Source organism: Paramisgurnus dabryanus, chromosome 9 (assembly GCF_030506205.2).
Source record: "Paramisgurnus dabryanus chromosome 9, PD_genome_1.1, whole genome shotgun sequence".
Classification (NCBI taxonomy): domain Eukaryota; kingdom Metazoa; phylum Chordata; class Actinopteri; order Cypriniformes; family Cobitidae; genus Paramisgurnus; species Paramisgurnus dabryanus.
In genome coordinates this window covers 21,758,424-21,782,067 of record NC_133345.1, presented here as the reverse complement: position 1 = coordinate 21,782,067, position 23,644 = coordinate 21,758,424, and the positions used below count along the sequence as shown (strand labels likewise).

Genomic DNA, 23,644 nt, shown 5'->3' with positions numbered 1-23,644 from the left:
TGCAAGCATGTGAAAAAATAGGTCGTTGAAATTTGGCTCTCCTTATGATGTCATAAAGAGCTTTTATTATAATAATAACACCACTTAATCTGCACTATCCAAACACAAAACTGCCATTTAGTGCAGAGAGAAAGAGAGGGAAAGAAAATAATCCACAACACAATTGAGTTTCAATTTCAACAAACCACCATGATTGTAAACAATGTTTGCACTTCATCCGCTCATTTGCATTTTAAAGGACACACCCAAAACGGCACATTTTTGCACACACCTACAAAGTGGCAATTTGAACATACTATAATAAATTATTTATATGGTATTTTGAGCTACAACTTCACATGTGTGCTCTGGGGACACAAAAGACTTGTGAAATGGCCCCTTTAAGTTAACTTATCGCAAGCACATTTTTGAGTAAAGTCAACTAACAAGGACCAAAGTCCACCCAACTTAAAAAATTGCGTTAACATCACAAGTTGACACAACATAAATATTTATGTTTATCAAACGAATAAGAAAACTAATTACTCAGCTCTTGGGTGATGTAGTGCAGCTAACTAAATTTACTGAGTAATGCCAACTTAAACTTATTAGACAATAAGCTAATTTCTGGGTTTACTCAAGTAGTGACTTAAGTCCTCTCAACCAAGATTACAACTGTATGTACACCATTCCAGCATATATCCATAAAGTTATCCGCATGAAAAATTCTGTTGTTGTTCACAGTCGGTCAGGCACTACTTTATTTAGGGAAAAGAAGGCTTTTAGTGATTTATGCGATAGTCAGTTTGCCATGATACATGTTTATTTGCTTTAATATTTGTATTGTGTGGTAAAATATTTTTTTATAAGACTTTTTTTAATCAAAATCATATTATTAAATAATGTGTTTTCTCATGTAAAAAAGCTGACATATATCAAGATGCTGTTCATTTGTAAAGGGTTGTGATGAGAACAAACCTTATATAATGATATTAAGATCAAAAGAGTCTTAATTAAAAATTCTTATAGTAGGCTATAAAACAAATCATACAAAATACAATAATACATAACATATCAATTTCAAATGTGATACTTTTTTTCTTGTTTAGGCTCTTAACTTGATCAAACATGCTCTGGAGCAAGTTAGTTGTGTCTTATAAGTTACCATGGCAATAAATGCAACTAAAAACAATTCACCATCTTGAGCACATAAAACCAGTGAGGCCTAAGGTGTCTAAAGCAACAAAAGCTAACACAGACACACACACAAAGTGATACACACACACACACACACACACACACACACACACACACACACACACACACACACACACACACACACACACACACACACACACACACACACACACACACACACACACACACACACACACACACACACACACACACACAGACATACACAGCTTTTCAGAAACATCAGGAATGTACCAACATATCAAATGTACAAAGAAAGGGAGAAAAACAGATCTGGTTTACAACCTTAGGGCCTTCCAACCGTGTATTTTCAAACAGCCATGTTAATACTTCTGCCAAAGCAACAGCTCTCTTTAGCAACACAGGGGTTTTAATGATACCACACCAGCATTTAAAGGCTTAGAAGATGTTGACTGAGAAAATACAGGAGATGTGCTTTTTTAGTTGCTGTTTTATCTATTAATATTGTCAGTATCTGGGTGTTGTGATGTCTACCATCTATATTTACTTCTGTATCAGCCAGCATCCACTTTTAAACTTCAAAGTGTTTTTATTTGAGTGTTTCAAATATAGAGCCTTTAATTCGAGAAGTGATGGACAACCTCCTTTAGATAGATTAAGTTATGCTGTCTCATGCTTTACAGAGAAAAGAATGACATTTAGCGTTTACATCCCATAATGCATTCAGACAGCATGGATACGGACCTATAGGTGTTATGTACTGCAGTATGTTTAATTACCTGGAACAAACTGCTTTCTAACTGCTTTCCTGGAATGACCCACCATGCATACTGAATTGTTGACTGGCTTTCACACCAATCTGAACCTTAAGTTCTAAGAAAAACAAATAAAGCCACACACACTAGGGCAGACAAGCAAAACATGCCGAAATGCTTTGGGAAAATCTCCACCTACTGCTTCCCTCAGAAAACTGTGAAAACAAGCAAAACAAAATAGCAAGGTGATGAAGTGGTGACAAAGAATCTCTCACAGGTGCAGCTGTATGCCACAAGACAGGCTGGACAAGTTTAACCATTGTAAAGATAGCAATGAAAATATTTAGCCAGACAGGGATGAGAACTTGCCATCCACAAGAAGACGACAAAGTCAGTGCCATAAATAGTACCAACATTAGTAACTCTAGTTGACGTGAAGTCCACAGAGACATGTCATATACTGGCGTGAAGTATTATTTAATGAACTATTAAAGCCCATATTTCTACAACTGAAGTTATTGGACATTATTATTGGCATCATTTATTTTGATAACAAATTCTTTTCTGATGCAAGAAAGTAATAAGGAGATGTTTTCTCAAGTTTCTTTAGAAAACATCCCCGTCTTTTCCATATTTAAAAACATAATATTTATAGCTAATTCACTACAGATGGGAGAGTAGTGCTCTCAGTCCCATTTGCCATCCTTAAATCTGGTGCAAAAAACCCCCTACAGATTCCATCTGGGCCTGCAGATTACAAATCCATCACAAATACGCTGTATTCTTGGCATTCTATTACTTCTCAATCTGCGTGCCACTTATATTGTTTTTAAAATTACAGCTTTAAACTTAATAGCTCATTTTAATGCCTTCACTTAGCTTTTCTAATTTTGATATTTAATCATTATTATTAGAACTATCATATTAAGACCACTGAAGTGACGCAGGATTAGGAATCATTAGCTTGGCAATTGCTCATAAATATGATTCATGCTTTGATTTCGGAGTACTGCGGGAAAACCCTTTCATCTATTATATTGTGCTTGATGATTAAAAGGGTACAGTAATGAAACTTCAGTTCGATCAAAAGCTGGTAGAAAAAGACAAAAGTTGAGCTGTTAGCATTGGCAATTCTCTAATAATATGCCATAATGTGAATCTTGGATCAACTCCCAGTTTCAAATTTCAGTGGGTAAATAATCCCTATAATTAAACTTTCCCAGCAATTGCAAAAGCTGGCAAATATGGAGAAACAGACATCTTATTAAACAAACTGTCTTAAAATGTTTAAGCATGGAATTGCTTTGCCAGTGGGAGTGATAAATCTTTTGTCATTTGAATAGTGCAATAGTCTGAGCAATAGGATGCTAAGTCATTTATAAGGGTATGTAGATACAGTACAAAATACAGGTAAAAGCTTTACTGGATCGCGAGTAAGGAAGTGTATTTTATCTTTCACTCAAAAAGGCTATAGATAGTTTTAGACCAAATTTTTGTGTTTTGTTCATATCATATTATAATACATTTCTATTTACCATAAATGTAAGAAAATTTTAATTTCTATTTTACTTAGAATAACTTTGGCAACAAGGTTAAATGAATGCGCTTGTCAATGGTCCAAATGGGTCAAAATCTTAAAAAATGAATTTCTTTTTCCTGATGAACATAAAAGAAGATATTTTGAAAAATGATGGTAAACACACAGCAGATAGTGACTTCCATAGTCTGAAAAACATATTTTGGAAGTATTGTGAGAAATGATGAAGAAAATATTTTGATAAATGATGGTAAATACACAGTTGACGTTACCCATTAAATTCCATCATATTTTTTTATTCCTACTATGGAAGTCAATAGTCACTATCTGCTGTGTGTTTCCCATCATTTCTCAAAATATTTTCTTTTGTGTAATCAGAAAAAAGAAATTCATACAGGTTTAGAACAACATGAGGATGAGAAAAATGATGAAAGAATTTTTCATTTTAAAGTGAACTATCCCTTTAATTGTGTATTTATGTAAATTACAATAAGTACAATAAAAATAATCTATATCACATTATGCCATAACACTTGTAGAAAAGTCCCAAAATTGTATTTTTATACCGAGCCCCTAAAGTGACATTGGACAAAAAAAATCAAAAGTTTAGTTTCATGTGCTCACGTGAAACTTTCATGTGCTCATGCAAAACCTTCATGTGCAGAATTTTTTTTTAAGTTTAGTTTCGCGTGCTTGCATGAAACTGTTGCGCGCGCACGTGAAACTAATCTTTATTTAATTTTTGCTCCATGTCCCCTTAGGGGATCCGTATTTTTAAGAGAAGATGCAAAAATGTTTTATAGCTACTTATTTTTCACTTTATGTAAAATAATAATTTACCTTTAAACACAAAAAGTAACACTGTGGTTCAGAACAGTAAAAAAATAATACTTTTATGTCCACTGACAAGTGTGTTGTGTAGGCCTGTCAGATCTACAAATAGTATAACTGTCTGATCTGTCCTCCTTTTATAGTCAAGATAAATTTCATAGCAATAAAGTGACAAATTATCACAACCTCATTTTAAGAGCTCATAAAATGTGTCCTCCGTTTCTCAATATGCGTTTGTCTGTACTTCTACTTGTGCTCTTGTGGACTTGTCAAATGTCATCAGCTGCTGCCCAAGTACACTCACATAAAGGATTATTAGGAACACCTGTTCAATTTCTCATTAATGCAATTATCTAATCAACCAATCACATGGCAGTTGCTTCAATGCATTTAGGTGTGTGTTCCTGGTCAAAACAATCTCCTGAACTCCAAACTGAATGTCAGAATGGGAAAGAAAGGTGATTTAAGCAATTTTGGCATGGTTGTTGGTGCCAGATGGGCCGGTCTGAGTATTTCACAATCTGCTCAGTTACTAGGATTTTCACGCACAACCATTTCTAGGGTTTACAAAGAATGGTGTGAAAAGGTAAAAACATCCAGTATGCGGCCGTACTGTGGGCGAAAAATGCCTTGTTGATGCTAGAGGTCAGAGGAGAATGGGCCGACTGATTCAAGCTGATAGAAGAGCAACTTTGACTGATATAACCAGTCATTACAACCGAGGTATGCAGCAAAGAATTTGTGAAGCCACAACACGCACAACCTTTAGGCGGATGGGCTACAACAGCAGAAGACCCCACAGAGTACAACTCATTTCCACTACAAATAAGAAAAAGAGGCTACAATTTGCACAAGCTCACCAAAATTGGACAGTTAAAGACTGGAAAAATGTTGCCTGGTCTGACAAGTCTCTATTTCTGTTGAGACATTCAGTCAGAATTTGGTGTAAATAGAATGAGAACATAGATCCATCATGCCTTGTTACCACTGTGCAGGCTGGTGGTGGTGTAATGGTGTGGGGGATTTTTTATTGGCACACTTTAGGCCCCTTCGTGCCAATTGGGCATCGTTTAAATGCCACAGCCTACCTGAACATTGTTTCGGACCATGTCCATCCCTTTATGACCCCCAAATACCCATCCTCTGATGGCTACTTCCAGCAGGATAATGCACCATGTTACAAAGCTCGAATCATTTCAAATTGGTTTCTTGAACATGAAAATGAGTTCACTGTCCTAAAATGGCCCTCACAGTCACCAGATCTCAACCCAATAGAGCATCTTTGGGATGTGGTGGAACCGGAGCTTCATGCCCTGGATGTGCAATCCACAAATCTCCATCAACTACAAGATGCTCTCCTATCAATATGGGCCAACATTTCTAAAGAATGCTTTCAGCACCTTGTTGAATCAATGCCACATAGAATTAAGGCAGTTCTGAAGGCCAAGGGGGGTCAAACACAGTATTAGTATGGTGTTCCTAATAATCCTTTAGGTGAGTGTACTGTTCCAATTCCAAATTCACATCAAGCCAAGTTCACATAAATTCTCGGATGTATTCTTGATCCGTCTTTAATTGGGGATGCATCGGGAGGTTAATTGTGTGGACTTACTGTATGACTGCCAAGTTTCCCACAATGCATTTTGCGTAAACGGAAATTAAGCAGAAAACAGCATACAGTATTACTGTTTATGTGTCACACAATATAGTTTTAAGAGTCGTTGTGAGGATAATCTATATGTATAAACTTCAAATCTAGGGTGAGTTAGTAAAGATGGCACCTATTTAAAAATGTTCTCAGAGATTTGTGGTCAGCACTCGTGTACCTTGCCGAGAGCAGCCTCATCTCAATAAGTCTTCTGTAATTTGGCTTTGATGTGTCGTATCTGATCCTCAAACATGAAGTAAAATTTTGGGTATATCTAACAAGCAAGTTTGTGTCTACTCATATCAAGTCAGTTATTTGTTATTACTGTTCTAGTTAAGAGGTTCATGTTTACATTTTTAGAGAGAATGCTGGTAAACGTAAACATTTGTTTATAAACATTTTAATAACAATGCACAATACACGTACTGATGTAATTTACATTCATATATATATACAGAATGTTCAATTGGAAAATCACAAATAATTTGAAGGCATTTGCAGCATTAGCCCTATATACCTACATGTTTTTATTTTCATTTATTCACGTTAAAAAGATTAAATACAACAATTGCATGCAATAAAATAATATTGATAATAATGTAAATAATGGTATCTTTATCATCATAAACAGTGTTGTGATGTTGAATTTAGAAGCTCATGTAACCCACAGGAAGATCACATACCATTTCTCACAAAGGTACCTTTTGCGCCCTCCGAGTTCGTTCTTTCAAAGTTGCCTGGCAAGACCCAGTCACCACGAAAACCATTTCTTGGAACTGGCAAACGACCATACAATGGTGAGTTCACCACTGTATATAGCAGATGAAGAAGCTGTGACATGTTTAGCAATTCAGTGACTCACCCTGGAAAACCCCCATAAATTCAAAGGTAAAAAACTGCTGACAGTGCTTTCAGAGACTTGCCTGAGGCTGCAGTCTGGAGGCAGGATGCCATGCTATCTTTTTATTATAAAGTGATTCGGAAGTACGTGAATAAAATTGTTCAAGAATAAACATAAAGGTTTTTCTTTATTTATTATACGCCATAAGGAAAAACATATCCCATATCGTTCTCTTTGAGTACCATCATTTGCATCTTAAGAAGTGCTAAAGTGAAAATATCACTTTTGCTGTGGTGAAGCTGCAGTAGAGTTGATAGTTTGTATTATTGGATTTTGCACACAATAACATCTCTCACACCCAGTTACAGACATCCTGTACAGCTCTAAAGAAGGAAAAGGCTCCTTGATTTTATTTGTCTTTAAAACAATGCCGGCAAAGCATGTACTCGCCCTTCTGTCATGACAACCACCTCGGCTCTCATTCAACGAAGGACATTCTAGAGATGTTTATAAATGTTAAATCATTCTCTCTGTGGATACAGTCAAGGGCAATGAAATTCAAATTAGGTAAATGTGTCCTCTGAGAGAAACACTAAAAATACAAAAGCAAAAAAACACCGCCTCACTCTACATGTTAATAAATGCTATATGTACAGTACATGAGTGCATTCATCTGAGCTGAAAAGGCATTGAGATAAATAACTTAATCTGGAACAGTCTTGTCAATTTCTGCTCATCAATCAGTGGAAAGTCTTTGACTCAATTGCAATTGGAAAACCAATGGTAAAGTGATGACTAAACATGTGAATTGTAGAAAAAAGTCACTATATTTAATATATAGGGGCTAGACTGATATTTTTCTGGTACTATTTGCTTTGTTCTTCTTTTCACTTGTTTACTGTAGTTCCCCAACATATCCTCACACCAGGACCGTGCACAGGAAGGTGGCCTGAAGGCTAGAGCCACTGCCTTTCTGCTTTCATCAGCTAAGGTGCCCTTCTTATCAACCGCCAACCCCCCTTAAAGTGTTCTGTTACCCTGCTAAAGATCCACTGATTCCGATAATCCACTTCGTTTTTTTCCGGCCGCTAGAGTGCATCTCTCACAGTCTGTGTCCGGTCTTCAGAGAGTGGAGACAACAGTTTGCTTAGTTTGTTGCATTCACAGGTAGATTCATTACATTACCTCCGTTGTTTATCAGCTGAATTAGTAATTTGGTACTGTAGTTTGTTTTTGTATTTCGGTCGGTAATGCTCTCTGTCTTCTAAAATAGCTAACAACTAAGCAAGCAAACAGGTACATCTGTAAGATGTCTGCTAAAGAGCTTTTTTACATACATTCTAAATCAAAGTGTTCTTCAATATGTCTATATGATATCTTTAATTAGAAAACGTCTCAGAGACGTATTGCAGATGAGCAAACAATCAAAAAACAAAATCTTTCATATAGAAATGTAGACATCTCTGAGATGTATGTGTGCTAAGTAACAAAAAAATATTAACATTCTTAGAATTACAAAGCTGGTCTTATCAAATTAAAACTTCACCAAATTTGTAATTGTTGGCACACTTTGTAGACAAAAAATACAAAAAACAACGCCTTCACAAAAATAAAGGCAGAGTGGAGGCTGCTAAAGGCAGTTCAACATTACAAACAAGGATTCAAAGCTCAAGCAAGCCAGCAGGTAAATCATGTAGAATATAAGTTTGTCACACTATAATTGTTATTAAGTATATTATAATCACTTGTCTTAGTTGCTACTAGTAATCTATAATAATAATCAAATTAAATTAAAACCATAGTACCACCCGGTGCCCCTTAATTTTGGTTTGGGCAACAGCCCATCAAAATGTCTGTGCATGGCCCTGGTCTTAATTCACCTTGACATATTCCCAACATTGGGTATTGACGTGAAAATCCAACGTTAATCTGACATCAAAATCCAACGTTGATCTGGATTCAAAATCCAGCATTAGTGGATATAACAATCTGAGAACATAAATGTTTTTTCCAGTATAAGTCTGTGGAAATTTATTATGAAATATTAGCTTACAACCTATGACATCTGCTCAAAATTGGGTATTGACGTCAGGATCCAAAGTTGATCCGATGTCAAAATCTAACGTTGATCCGACGTCAGGAGCCAACATTGATTCAATGTCAAAATCCAACATCAATCCGAAGTCAGGATCCAACGTTGATCCGACATCAAAATGTGCACAGCCCTGCCTCAAACATTTCAACCAAATAATTTTAAATGTTTCCCAGACTGTTTTCATTAACTGTCTGATGTGTGTACTGAAAAATCCACTTGCATCTCAGTAAAGGGTTGACTTTTCAAACTGTTTCTTGTCATGATTTTTGTTGAACTGGCTTGTGCAATTTACATTTCATGTCATCCATAATCATATATTTCGACTTAAAAGACTTTTTAAAGTCGCCATGAAACGTAAGTATCAATTGCCTAATTTTCCCCGTGGTGACGTGTATCCAAGTAAAACCGGCCTCTGAAATAAAATAAGACAGGGCTGGATTTGAATTTGTCCATCGAGATCTGATTGGATCATTTGAAGTTGGGTCGTGTTGCTAATTGCTAATCGCAGCGATATTCTCCCGGACCCCGCCCACCTGCCATACATTATGACCGGAAGTAAAGAGAGATTGTTTTTAGGAGGGGAGGAGATTTGCATTTTTGATTAAAGATTATGAGGGCACATGAATTTTTAAAAATTAATGAAGCTCACAGATAAATCATTTGTAAAAAATACCACAATATTACAAAACAAATTTTTGCAAGTTTTTTATTTTACTTTCATTGCGACTTTAAGCCCTATTTACACTTTCATTGAGAGAACAAGCAAATAAAAATGCTCTCCGTTTTTGCAGGGAATATTTAGATCTCAGTTTACTCATTGTGAAAGTACTAAATATGGCCGACTTCCAGGTCAGTGACCTGACTGCTGAAGTAGACTGACTGCTAGACTGCTGGCAGTAAGTTGTGTATACGACATCAGGTGCAGTAAAGTCATTTTTGTTAACACAAGATAGCGGTGCATCTCCTTTTAAAAGAATGCCGAAAATACAGCAAGGTGTGTTAACTTACTAACAGAAAAATATGGAACAGGAATGTGCATCATGTATGTTTTGCTTTTATATGTTTTAAATTCATTTATGGAGAAACTGTAAACTTTAACGTTATTATATCATAGCGTAAATCTTGCCCAGTGGTATTCATTACTTTTTGTTAGCATTCAGGCCCGTTCATCCCGTAAATACGAACAGAGGCGCATCACTTGTGGTCCAAGAGAGACATGATTTTGTGAGGGGATATGGGAAGCTTTTTGAGCCAATCACTTGTGTTTTAAACCATTTGACTGACCACTTTATAGAGAACAAACACCATATATTTCCTGCTGTTACGTGTTTAAGAAAAATCATGCAACCCTATTTAAGATTTTTGGTTTTCTATTTAAGGGATGAAAAGCACAAATGATCCTTTCATTAGATTTCTGTGTTACTCAGTATAAGGCACTTTCAAGTTGGTGGACAGCTTCTAATTTTATGTACAATGACAAGGACATTCATTTGGGGTACTTACTACAAAATTATACTGCAGTACACAGAAATTGGGGAAATGCAGAAAGCAGACATACTGTTGGGTTCCCACCCCTTCCCATTGAATATCTGGTGGCACTACAAGCAGCTGTTTGTGAAAAGCTTGAGTGGTGTGATCTTGTTGCACAGCTTGTGGCTCTACAGCGAAACAGTTCAAGCATTTCCTTCCTAAGGGGGATATGAAAACGAAATGGTCTCATCTTTCCATTTTCGTAGCGGTTCCTCCACAGATGCCTAATGAGCCAGTAAGCATCAGCTGTGTTTCAAAAGGACATTGGTTTCATTATCTAAGACGTACTGTAACAGGCTTTACACAAGTTGAGGCCAAGCAGATATTGGTCACTGATTAATAAATTAAATAGTTATACAACTATGAAGATAAAAGAGGTCTACAATATTAAATATGTAAATATTAGGATCTGTGACTATGGTGAATTCAAAACAGCAGGTGTGTTCGAGTAAGGAAATGCTCAAGTTGACGGCTTTCAATACAGCAGAACCCAACTATTACTTTGATTAAGCATCCAGCCCGATACAATGTATAGGATAGTACTTGTGTGACCAATGAGAAATAAGGGGTTGGTGAAAACCTCTTTGAATTATTAAAATAATTAATCATTATCAATATTCAAATGTTTTGGTATATATGAAAGACCAATTTAATTTAATTTATTTATGATATTTTATTTACAAAAGCTATTTCACTCTATTTACAAATAGGCTAGACAATTGTTTTAAGGTTGATTGATCATATGCAATTCATATGACAATGCAAAAAAGGTCATTTCCATGATTCTCTGCCGGTCAAGTGAGGGAGATTTAGACCATGAACCACCTGTTAAAAAGATGCCAGTTAAAAGATTGAGCTGAGTAAAGCAAACAGATGAGTAATGACGACCTGCACTCTATGAAGTTATTAAATAAGCCATCAAAACCAAATTTTCCTATCTGCCACTACAATTGCATTAAAAAATGTCATTCAGAATTGAAAACTGACAGTTCACCTTTACAAAATCCATCCAGCTGAATAATTGAAGTGTGTGAAATGCTTCAGTGAATATGAAAGTGTCTTAGTCTCAGTGTTCAATGTTCCTCTTTTGGGAATCAACAGCACATCTGGGCTATTGAGAGGACTACTCATCATACTGCAACATAGACTTCTGCCTCAGCATGAGGGTAATTACATCCATGAAATGGTATGAGACAAAATGACATTATATGTTAATGAGATGACAGCCATATGCGTGTCGCTTATATAATATCTTGTATTAGATACAAAACATGTATAGAAAAGGCGTTTATTTGCAGCTCAGAATCTTTATATGAAATTTGAAAACTGTATACATTTCTTTGTAATGATGAACACAAATACAGATATTTTAATAAATGTTAATAACCACACAGATTTGGGGCACCATTCACTTCCATAGTATTCCAAGTCAGTGTTTCCCTAGATCTGCTTGGTTACAAACATTCTTCAAAATATCTTTCTTTTTAAGCCTCTATCATTTGTACTTTCTAAATATAGGGAATATCCAGCAATTTTTAAACATTCCTTCTACCAGAACTGTTTAATCCCACGCCTACTCTCCCAGTATACTACATCATACCCTTGAATCAGGAAAGAGTGGATTTATCAGACATGGAGGGGGTTTAGCTTAGTCCGTGGGGATATTCATTTGCATAAGAACATGCTAGGATGGAATTACGTGAAATGGTTTTGCATAAAAAATGGATGCTATGAGTGAAAGTTTATGAGCATTGGGTTTGTTCCTAGAGGTTATGCAAAATCCAACTGTATATCATTACTTTGGTGTTTGTCATAATTATAGAGCGCAATACTTTCTCTTTAATTAACATTTTATGACATCATATACCCTCAAACCACCTATGTGATTCCATGAAAGATAAATCAACAGACCACAGCTGGCTTATAGGGAATGTTAATGTACGTCACCGCAGTGTTGCATTATGGGACGTGGGCGCCATGTTTAGAGGCACCGCCGACCACTATGCCATTTTATTGTGGATGTGTTAAACTAAAACTAGGTAAACTTGAAGAAGAACTGAAGAAATTGAGGAGTTTAAAAGAAAAAGAGAAGAGACCCTATCTGGAGAAACTAAGTGCTACTGCCAAAAAAACTTTATTTGGACAAATAAACAACAGATCCATAGGATTTAGCAGCCCATGACTGGATTACGGATCCAGACGCACTACCTCCGCTCACATATCTGTTATTATTACCTTGTTTTTGGATTGAGTGCATACACTTTGCAGGAGTTTAAGAGCTATAAATCCCTTCAAGCTCATAGTAAGATGACATTCTTCTTTCGGAGTTTTATGACGGTTGGCAAACCGTCACATGTTCATAAGATGGCACTTCTGTTCTTGCCCAAGTTATTAAAACAAACAGAATGCTAAATATTTAGCTAATGTTATGTCATTTTAAAGAGTCACAAGCAGTGGGTTTGAGCAGTTGCATTTAATAAAAAATATTTGTTATAATCGTCAAAATTGTCTAAAGATTTATTTTTATAACTCATGTGGTGAGGTTAATCAGAAATGAATAAATAACGTTACATAATTTACATTTACAAGTTAGTTTGACAGTGTTAGCATAAAAACAAGACAATTTAAGTGGTTCTGCTTTTATTAATCACAAATTACTGAATGACTGAAAATGCAGCAAACACACTCTCGCTGATCCAGGGATTTTTTTTGAAAAGTAAAAGTTTTTCTCCTGATTGCGGCAAGCAAACCACGCGATCCGGCGTCTTTTCGTCAGCTCCTCCACCGACTTCCCCCAAATAAAAGCTGAAAAAACGTATTCCGTTGTTCAGTTTCCTCCCTGAACGATCGTGTGACCTGCTGTGGCAGTTCTTGATCGAGCAGTACTGACCAAACATATCGAAGTTTATTAAAATCTCGACAGAAAATAAAAAAACAACCTCCAACACACTAACTCAAATACAGCGGGATAGGAGGCGATCCTGCAAATATGGCGGATTACTCATAATGCCACACGGCGTGACGTCAACTCCACATTCCCTATACTCTGAGCTAAAAACTGATAACCCTTTAACATCTTCAGACTGTTTGAAAATTTAACATGAGTTCAAAGATTTTAAGGGTGCAATGTGAAACTTATAGAAGGATCTCTTAACAGAAATGCAATATAATGTACATAACTATATTATCAGTTGTGTATAAAGACCTATAATGTTTATTTTTACCCTAAAAGACCCGTTTTGAAAGTCGCCACCATACAGGAGCCTTTAATAGACAAACTGTTCTACAGATTCGTCCCTACATTGTCTCAGACGGCGCCATGTTTGTCCTGTGGCAGCTACCGTAGCTTCTCGTTGTGTTTCGAAATTGAGATTGGTTGTAATTCACATTCTCACAGCTAGATGCCGCTAAAAACCCACATTACATCTTTAATGGCAGAGATAAGGGATTAGAGAGGCAGAGGGTTTACACACAAGTATATTACCAGTAAATTGCTGCGTTATATAATATAATTTACTGTACATCCTGAGATAATCATAATGACCTCTCATGAACGTCTAACCCCGTAGCAAAGCATAACACCTCATTTAACTGTCAGTCAAGCATGTAATGAGCTACATGTCTCATGTACAATGTGCTCATATGACCTATTTCTTGTCATTGCTTTGACTTTCCCAGATTTTTGTATTTAATAGATGGCTGAAATGGAAACATTTAACAATTCAGGTGAGACCCAGCTATGCGTGGGTAATTTAGATTCGATTCACACTGTAATGACTGTAATTTATTGACTACAACACTACGCTATTTAAAAGATGTTTTCCTTCTGTTGAACACTTTACAATTTTGACATTGCATGAAATGCCTAGATCTAGTTTAATGTAATATAATAGTGAGTGCAAATACAACAACCAAATAGTGCACCTGACTTTTTATGAAGCTGTACATGGAACTGTGGGTTTGCCCTGGGTAGCTACAGTAAGAAAGGGTGTGTTCGATATCACTCATTTACATTTACATTTAGCAGATGCTTTTATCAAAAGTGACTTACAATGGTGAAAAAAACATTAAAGCATCTCCTTGGTGTCACTAAGCATCACCATTCAAGATAAAACAATTTTCAATATATATATATATATATATATATATATATATATATATATATATATTCAAACTAATGTGTTTTGACTGATTCTACAGTCTTAATCCTTTAAACCACAATCCAGGTCTACCATTTTTTTTTAAATCTACATGATAGATGATTTTCATAGAAAGCAAGTTTTAGTATTGCAAGCTTGACCTTTTCATCCAGATCTATAACTTCTTCTGTAGTGTTTAGTTAAGCGTATTGCAACACATTTTTGTGATTTCATTTTTTTTCAGATTAAATATAGCATCATAATACAGTACATTATGGGTCTAATCATAAGGACATTTTTGCCATTGCTTTGCTTTGTGCATACATCTGACTTCAGGCCTTGCACACCTCCAATTTCACTGAGGAACTTAATCTTGCAATGAAAAAGCGGGCAACTTTGCATACCTCCAGTCACAGAAGAAATGACCATTTATCACCCACAACAACAGCTCGGTCTGCCCTGGAGCCTAGGGATGTTAATGATAACCCCCTTCAGATACTGAGAACCTTCAAAATAGGCACTATTTAAAGCATCCCGCAGGCAGAATTACCGCCTGGTGAGAGCAGCACCACTCAAGACTGTAAAGTGGTAAAGCTGTACCCAGCCTGACAAGTACTCAAGTCAAAGAAACCCACATCACTGAGAATCCCAGCTATACCCAAACAATAGCTTGCAGTCAGAGAAATGCAACCACAGCCTTTGGGCCAATATGAACAGTAAATCTAATTTTGACACTGCTTTCCTTCCACTGCCAGAGACTTGCACACTTCACAATGACCACAATACAGTGTAATAATATAGTCACATAGGAAACATAACAAAAAACTCTGTAGGAAATCAGCAGTCTGCATAGTGTACATACAATGAGTTTATTCAATGGGTCTATACAGAAAAATGATAACTTGTACTACAGGCACATAGTAGATTTTATTTGACATTTTATTGAGAGTATTCATTTTATTGAGAGTATTCATTTTATATGATTTTATATGTAATGTTAATCTTTTAGTTATCTTATAAACTGACAAAAATCAGAAAAAAGTATACACATAATAGCATATAAACATAGATAGCCTTTAAAACAACACTAAAAACGTCCTTACTTTTAGTTTAATTTTTAACTTCTGAATTTTTTATTTATTTATTTTAAAATTACAATCAAATACTGAAAAGAAAACAACCGTGGTTCCTTTATATGTCCCTTCTGTCAAGTTCCATTATTTTGCTTATAGTGAACCCTAGTGGACAGATGTGTGAAATACAATTTATTTGATTAAAAAGGAAATACACGTTGACGTTTTCAACATTAACTCCAAGATACTCAGATTCATAGTCACCATGAAACTTACAAGTGCTGTATATATTTATGCAAGCCGCCATGTTAAACCCCCCTAATTTAAACATTTAAATTTTACATACGCCTATGCTTATATGTGCTGCAACCGTTCACCATTTTTATTTCTGTTTCACATTCTATTTTATTTTCTGTTTATTTCATTTTATTTCAGTTGTTGCTATTCACTTAAATTATGCTGCTGTGTGACAAACTGATTAAGGCACGCATTCAAAGTAGGCTTTAAATTAGTACATAAAACTGCATGAATACAACAAATATTATAAATAATACTGTTAAAAGAAGTGTTGGATTTAATACAGCTACAGTAACAGCAGGAAATTGTACACAGAAAAAAAGTTTAATGTCAACTACCCCACAATAGACACACCCAAAAAAAAGGCATCTTTAACTATCATTGACGTACCAGCACCATCTTGTGGCCATGTTGTAGCTTTACACGACGTCATTTGCCTAACAATGCACGTGACACTAATAAACTGTTCGAAGGTTGTTAAAGGTTTTTTATCCTAACAATTTTATTTTTGGATTATTTGAAGGAGATTCAAAATCTTGTTTTATAATGAATCTTATTCGGTATTTGTGAAGGTTTTATATACATAAATGTAAATTTTTTAACTGTAAAAACATTTTAAAATTTATATAAATTAAAAAGGTAAAATAGTATTTAAACACTTTTATTTTCTCTCAATAAGGAAGCACTTAGAACATGCACAATTTGCACGACTTATTATCTTTTCAATGTTTTTAATTTGTGATTACTCCTAATTTGTATTACCTTCTTTTAAATGTACTACTTTTTGTTTTGTCTGATTTAAGCCATGATAGTTATTTTTTGTTCTTTTTCCTTTTTTTCTTACGATGTTATTCCTAATTGTTATTATGTGTTGATGTTAGGTTGTACTGTTACAACTACATTCAATAAAAAGAAAAAAAAAACTTAAAGACTTTTGGCATTTACGGTCACAATTCAAATTAATTAAATAAGTTGTGTTCCAAAAACACAACTTAGGCTACGACCACCAGGTCCTCAATAATTTTAAGTTACAGTTTTTTTTTTTTTTTTGCAGTTTATGTTTCTCATCAAGCAGCAGGAGCGAGCATGCCTAAGCCCCGCCTCCTCTCCTTAACTTGTTAAGTGCGCAGGAGTGCACGCGCCTATCAGATCACTCGCGAGCGTAGCAGAAATGACTGGACTGTACAATCAAAGAATGGACGCAAACGTCGTCGTACTTGGCACAGATAATGTTGGAAAATCTGGTAAGTTTATTTATTCAGATGACACCAATCCATTTAAAAACTTTTTTAAATCTTATTTTTTTATTTTGCAGCACTTATTGTTCGATTCTTGACTCGTAGATTCATCGGGGAATATGGAGATACAGGTATTTGTCCTTTCGACCAATTTATCAGTTTTAAACTTTGGTAATTTTTGTAAACAACATGTTTCTTTGTCTTGTCCAGAGTCCCTTTACACTCACAATGTTGTTGTAGATGGACGAGATCAAACTCTGAATATTTGGGATGCACCATATTCCCAGGTTATTCACCATTTCACAGCCTGTTTTATAGATAGACCTGCCTTTTAAATTCAATTATTTCTGTAAGATATTATATATGCATGTATGTATGTTTGTGACATACAATGTGATAATCTGATTTGAAAGTAAATATTACGGAAAAGTTTGTTTTCCCAGCAGGATCTGTCCCCTGAGTCCCTCACTGAGAAAAGAGTCCAGTGGGCAGATGGCTTTGTGCTGGTCTACAGTATCTGTGATCGAGCCAGTTTCAATGCTGTCCCCAGACTTATTCAAACCATTAAACGCAATAAGGACATTCTTGGCTATGAGAAGATACCCATTGTTATCGTAGGAAACAAAAGGGATCTGCATCATCGTCGTACGGTCCTCAGCGAGGAGGGGAGGCTGCTGGCGCTCTCCGCAGACTGTCAGTTCTATGAGGTTTCAGCTGCTGAGAACTACCACAGCGTCCTCGTGGTTTTTCATGGGCTGGTGGATCGTATCAGAGAGTTAAGGATGTCTGTGAAGAAGTTAGCAGGCATCAAGGGCATTGTGAAGAGCATGTCTGCTGTGTTTGCCCGCAGGCGAACCGATTCGCTCTGAAGCTGATGGGAGACCTGGCGATGAAGCTTATGTGGTCTGATGCGACCTGTTTAAGGCAATGAGAGGGACTCACAAGTTGTGCTTAACCCATTGTTGGCACAAGCTTGCACGACAGTCCAGAATATCTCATGTGACTACAGCTGGGCCTTACAAGTGGGCAGCTACCAGAGGAGTGTTGTTCAGGGAATTTAAGACCTAGTGTGTCTTGTAAAGTGATGGCAGTTCGTTTTTAATAACATTCTAAATCTGCAAACTATTTCATGCAAAATTGGAGGATATGTAGCACTGTATTTTTGCTTTGAGCAGAAAAGATGGCAACTGTGGCGGCTTGCGACTGCTCTTCCCTTGGGGTGCAAATTCAAAATAGGTGTTTGGAGTGTAATGTGTGTTGCTTGTGCATCACGTGTTTTGTCAAAATAAGTGCCTGCTGTACACACGTCAAAATAGTTTATAATAAAAGAGACGCTCACGTTCACAAAATACACGTAAGACACTCCCTTAACAGTAAACTCTGAGTAAGCATGAGATTATGCGAGTATCTGGCAAACGCGAGCGTCTCTTTTATCATTAACACTTTAAATGCATCTGCAGCAGGCACTTATTTTAACAAGACACATGATGCACATAGGTTCACTCGATGCACTGAACACATTTTTTGAAATTACGAACCACACACATGATGGGCTACATACATGTTGTGACAAACTTCACATCATGCGCCCTCGAAAAAATAAGTCACCGGCTGCCACTGCATGGCAATGCTTTGCAAATACAGAGGTGATGGTGATGGTTGCAAAAGCTGGTAAACATTGGTGCATGTTTATTTTGTGAGTCATTGCTACTCTGCTGACGTGCTTTGGTCTAAAAATGTAAGAAGCAGAAGCAATAAAACATTGTCTTTTGCAACATTTATCAAACACAGCAAGTCTGCCACACTAGAAATATTGTATCATCATCCAGCTGTCAGTAGTTCAAGGTCATGTTGCAGTTAAATAACAATGGATTGTTTAAAGATACAGTACTGCATTAACCATATACATGCACTTCAATTTACATGACATCATAGTACTGTACAGCTTATCCTCCGAGGCTGTGCAAGTGCTTTATAATGCAGAATGTCCATGTGTATTGATTTCTTGACAACGCAATGTTTAAAACTTCAATAAACCAAACATCCTACAATAAACTAAACATAATGAAGAGTTCCTATGTGCCACTGTTCATTAAGATGTTATAATCACTTGTATTTAATATTCTGTATTTGTAACAGATACAAATAAATACTTTGTTATCACCAAAATTTGCCATCATTTGTTTGTCAATATATCGAAATAATTGAAAATGGACCCCTCCCGCAATGTTTTGTTTGAACAATTTAACACATATAAGTGTTACATATAAAAAAGTAACATCAAAGTTTTAGGTTGATGTGAAAAATGTAGTATTTCGTACTAGGATATGCATGATATTTATTTAATTTATTTGTGTTTGTTTGATTACTGTGCATTGATAATATTTCTGTTTTATTATTTGTTTTATGCAAAAGTACAACATGGCTGTTCACTTTCAGAAGTTAATATGAGGTTTTTTTCCCCTGAAATAAAGGGTATACTTTCTGCTAAGTATACTATTACTGTAATATTTTATATGAAATATTTCGTTAATAATCTTAAAGGGGACATATCATTAAAATCTGACTTTTTTCATGTTTAAGTGCTATAATTGGCTCCCCAGTGCTTTTATCAACCTAGAAAATGTGAAAAAGATCAACCCAGTAACTTAGTTTCAGTAAACCAAAGCGTGTGAAAAAAATAATAATTGAAGTTTGGCTCCCCTTGTGATTACCACCCCTTAATCTGCACTATCTAACCATGGCACTGCCATTTACTGCAGAAATCAGCTCATCTGCATTTAAAAATGGCACATTTTTACTCATACCTACAAAGTGGCAATTTTAACATTTTATAATACATTTTCTATATGGTATTTTGAGCTAAAACTTCACATAATATGTACTCTGTGGACACCAAAGATTTATTTAACCTCTTAAAAAAGTCCTGTTAAATGTCCCGTTTAACAGAATTGCTTGTTCTTTAATAATTATTTTCTTTTATAAATATTACTTTCAATTTGTGAGGACTGCCCCAATAAAAGAAAACATATTGGTTTTCCAAAGGACATCTAGGTTGGACAAAAAATGTCGCCCTACAGTATTGCTACAATAAAAAACAACTTAAAAATTACGAAACTGTTGCATTGATAAGATTTGTGCACAAACAAATTTTGCAATAAATTTACATGACTAATTGCTCCTATGTTTCCTTCATATTCAAGATATGTACAGTATTGTAAGTTTCATCACACTTTAAAACTATATGCGTTTAGCAGACGCTTTTATCCAAAGCAACTTACAGTGCATTATAAGCTATACATTTTTGTCAGTACTTATGTTCGAATCCATGACCTTTTGCGCTGCCAACACCAATTACCTCCATATGAATGAAATATGCAGGTAATTAACAGTTGAGTTTTGTCCAATAAAGAATTTCTGTACAGTCCTGTCAGCACTTTAGCAGTGGTTACCCTACAATTCTCTATAATGAAAGCCTGCACAATGAACAGAAAGAATGCTCCATTTTTACTCTGCAGTGACAGCTATAAAGGGCATCTGACCACGCACTGCGGCGGTACCTTTTCACAAAATACTTACAGGTACAAAAATGGTACATATTAGGACCTTTTTAAAAGGTACTGTACCATTGACAACTTTTGTAACCTATCTTTTTTCTGAGAGTGTAGAGGTTTTGTGGTTGGTAGTTGGTCCAAGAACCACTTTTTTGTTACATAGGAATCTGCTTCAATATCTTTTTCAAGAGACAGGTCTGATATTTCTTTGGGGTCTCTAGCCTCCCAGCTCCTCTGACTTGTCAAAAAGATCTGCTTAGACTGCAGATGCAGGGATCCACCCAGACATTCCTCTGATCCATCTTTCTCATGTCTCTCATTGGGTTGAGAGACCCACAAGGTTATTTGATCGCCTGTGGAGCTACAATGGAGGAAATCAAAGACAATGTTTTGTTCTTCATGTTATTAAAGGTTGCAGAGATGATGGAATTAGATGATCACTACTGCTTTTCAGTTTATTCAAAAGAGTCTAACGGCATTGAAAACAAGGCAAAATGTCCTGGGACCATCTAGCTGACGATGAACAATATCAAGTATACTTTGTGGGACACTGACAATAAATAGAGCCAGGGTATGTGGACTGCTCATTGATGCCTTTTGGGTTATACACTGTCAGAAAAAATGGTCCCAAGTTGTCACATGGGGCAGTACCCTTTAAAAAGGTCCTAATATGTACCATTTATGTACATGTTTATGTTTATATATATGTTTAAATTTCATACCAATATAATGTACTATGAACTCTTTTGGTGCAAAAGATGTACTTTTTAAATGTACTAAATGACATATATTGTTATATAGATATATTGACTGTTTTTTCTGACAGCGTGTAGCCTACTATAAACTTTGTTATTGAGTTAAGATTCAGTATAGCTTTATTTTCAAAATCCAGCCAATAATATTCCACTCAGACAGGACTGCTGGGTTATTTCTTCAATACTTTCCAAACATCATTTTATACATTTTATACATTTTAAACCCATTAGTTAATGAATAATGAATCTGTCTGTGTCCCTAAACATTCTACAATGCAGACAAGAGAGAAAAGTCTCACTAGAGCTCTCTGCTTTTAAGCAGATGGAAAGCTGCTAGAGGGCAGAGAAACTCTGGTGCCAGACCTGTTGGAGTCTCCTCCTTTTGTCTAGATATTTTATGGGATCTTAAACAGTCCCAGGCCTGGGGTTAATTAGGGAGAGATGGCTCTGTCTGTTGCCAGTAACAGCTCTCTGTCACATTCCCTGACCTCTACCTCCTAAACCTAAGTGACTTCGGTCTAAGCTACAATAAAGGCCATTTAATGAAGACAGCATTTTCAAATTAAACTAAAAACATTTTATTTATTTTGGCCATTTCTAGAAGAACAATATTTTGGGGGCTGAAAACATAGACTTATAAAAAAGTTTATCATCTCTGTGTATACTCTAAAGATGCTTAAAATGTTTTTATTTCTCAAAGATCCATTTAGTCAAAGGTACTTTAAAGAACCATTTATTGATATGTCTTTATAATCTGAATAACTTTTTTACCTAGGTTCTTCAACGGCATTGTGAAGCACCTTTATGTTTAAGACTGTAAAATACAAAAACGCAAATACTTAAAAAATGTGGCATTATGCGGATGCCTATTATGTGTTCAAACGTAGTATAAAATCGACAAATACTGGCCTGCTATGCATTATGCATTATGCAGTGTTTTATTGTTTTTTCCAGATATTTGTAAATAGTGATTCTTTTGACGTTGTTGTCTGTATGCATAATGCAAAGGAAAAAAATTTGTTTACCACTTTTGTATAAATTTACACTTAAAGGGTCACTTCACTTTTTTTGAAAATATTCTCATTTTCCAGCTCCCCTAGAGTTAAACATCTGATTTTTATAGTTTTTGAATCCATTCAGCTGATCTCCAGGTCTGGCGGTAGCATATTTAGCATAGCTTAGCATAATCCATTGAATCTGACTAGACCATTAGCATCCCGCAAAAAAAATAACCAAAGAGTTTCTATATTTTTCCTATTTAAAACTTGACTCTTCTGTAGTTACATCTTGGGATAAGACAGACGGAAAATTAAAAGTTGTGATTTTCTAGGCAGATATGGCTAGCATTATGCTAAGCTATGCTAAAAATGCTACCGCCAGACCCGGATATTAGCTGAATGGATTCCAAAATAGTAAAAAAAAACATTTAACTCTAGGGGAGCTGGAAAATGAGCACATTTTCAAAAAAAGTGGAGTCTCCATTTAAAAGCATGAAAGGAGACAATGGAGAGTTGTTGATACGGAAATAATACATAAATCTTCAAATCACTAAATAAACTAAAATGACTGAAACTGGGATTATTGCATAAGGTCTAAATGACATGGTTTTAGTTGAACAGGACAGAAATCAAAAACTCCTAAAGGAAAGAATTGACGAAGAAGGTAAATGGTAATTTTCCGTAATTTTCCATTTAAGAATGTAAAGAAACGTGTAGCTTCGGCTTGCAAACACTATGTCAAGCAGAGATAGTCCCTCCCCTGGTTTTCCACTTGGTTAAACTCACCCAGATCCTTAAGAAACACGCACACACAAGCATCAGTATATCTCTCCTTCTCACTTACAGATAAGCTCATGACTGAAAACAAAAGGACTTTCAGACAAAACAACCCCGATATTCATAGAATGATAAGATCGTCTGTTAAACGTGACTGTGTTTGACCCAGTCTAGCCCAGTCTAAAATCCATAAAAGCACATTTTCTAAACACTATACATGTGTTTTTTTTAAAGAGTTTTAAAGCAAAACTCAATTTGTAAGTGCGTTAAAAAAAACATTTATGTGGTCAGATGACTGAAGTAATTTCCTTGCACAAATATGAAAAAAACAAGTACTAGGGACATCTTCTAGGTGGTTTCCTGGTAATGCAATTGACAACATCTCTGTGTCCAGTCTTGTCACTTTACATAAGAGTCGTCT

At 35.7% G+C, this 23,644-nt stretch overlaps 1 protein-coding gene across 4 annotated transcripts; it reads left to right on the top strand.

Annotated features, from left to right (window-relative positions):
- Nucleotides 1–16,882: 16,882 nt before the first annotated feature.
- LOC135773202 (ras-related and estrogen-regulated growth inhibitor-like protein) lies at nucleotides 16,883–19,298 on the top strand. Of its 4 annotated transcripts, none has more exons than XM_065282687.2 (4): nucleotides 16,883–17,145; nucleotides 17,217–17,270; nucleotides 17,350–17,426; nucleotides 17,586–19,298. In XM_065282687.2, exons 1-4 carry the CDS (start codon nucleotides 17,073–17,075, stop codon nucleotides 18,006–18,008), a joined length of 627 nt encoding a protein of 208 aa, XP_065138759.1. In that variant the 5' UTR covers nucleotides 16,883–17,072; the 3' UTR covers nucleotides 18,009–19,298. The 4 variants fall into 4 exon arrangements, with proteins under 4 accessions (XP_065138759.1, XP_065138758.1, XP_065138757.1 ...); XM_065282686.2 differs by having other exon boundaries at nucleotides 17,583–19,298; XM_065282685.2 differs by having other exon boundaries at nucleotides 17,245–17,426.
- The last annotated feature ends 4,346 nt before the right edge of the window (nucleotides 19,299–23,644 follow it).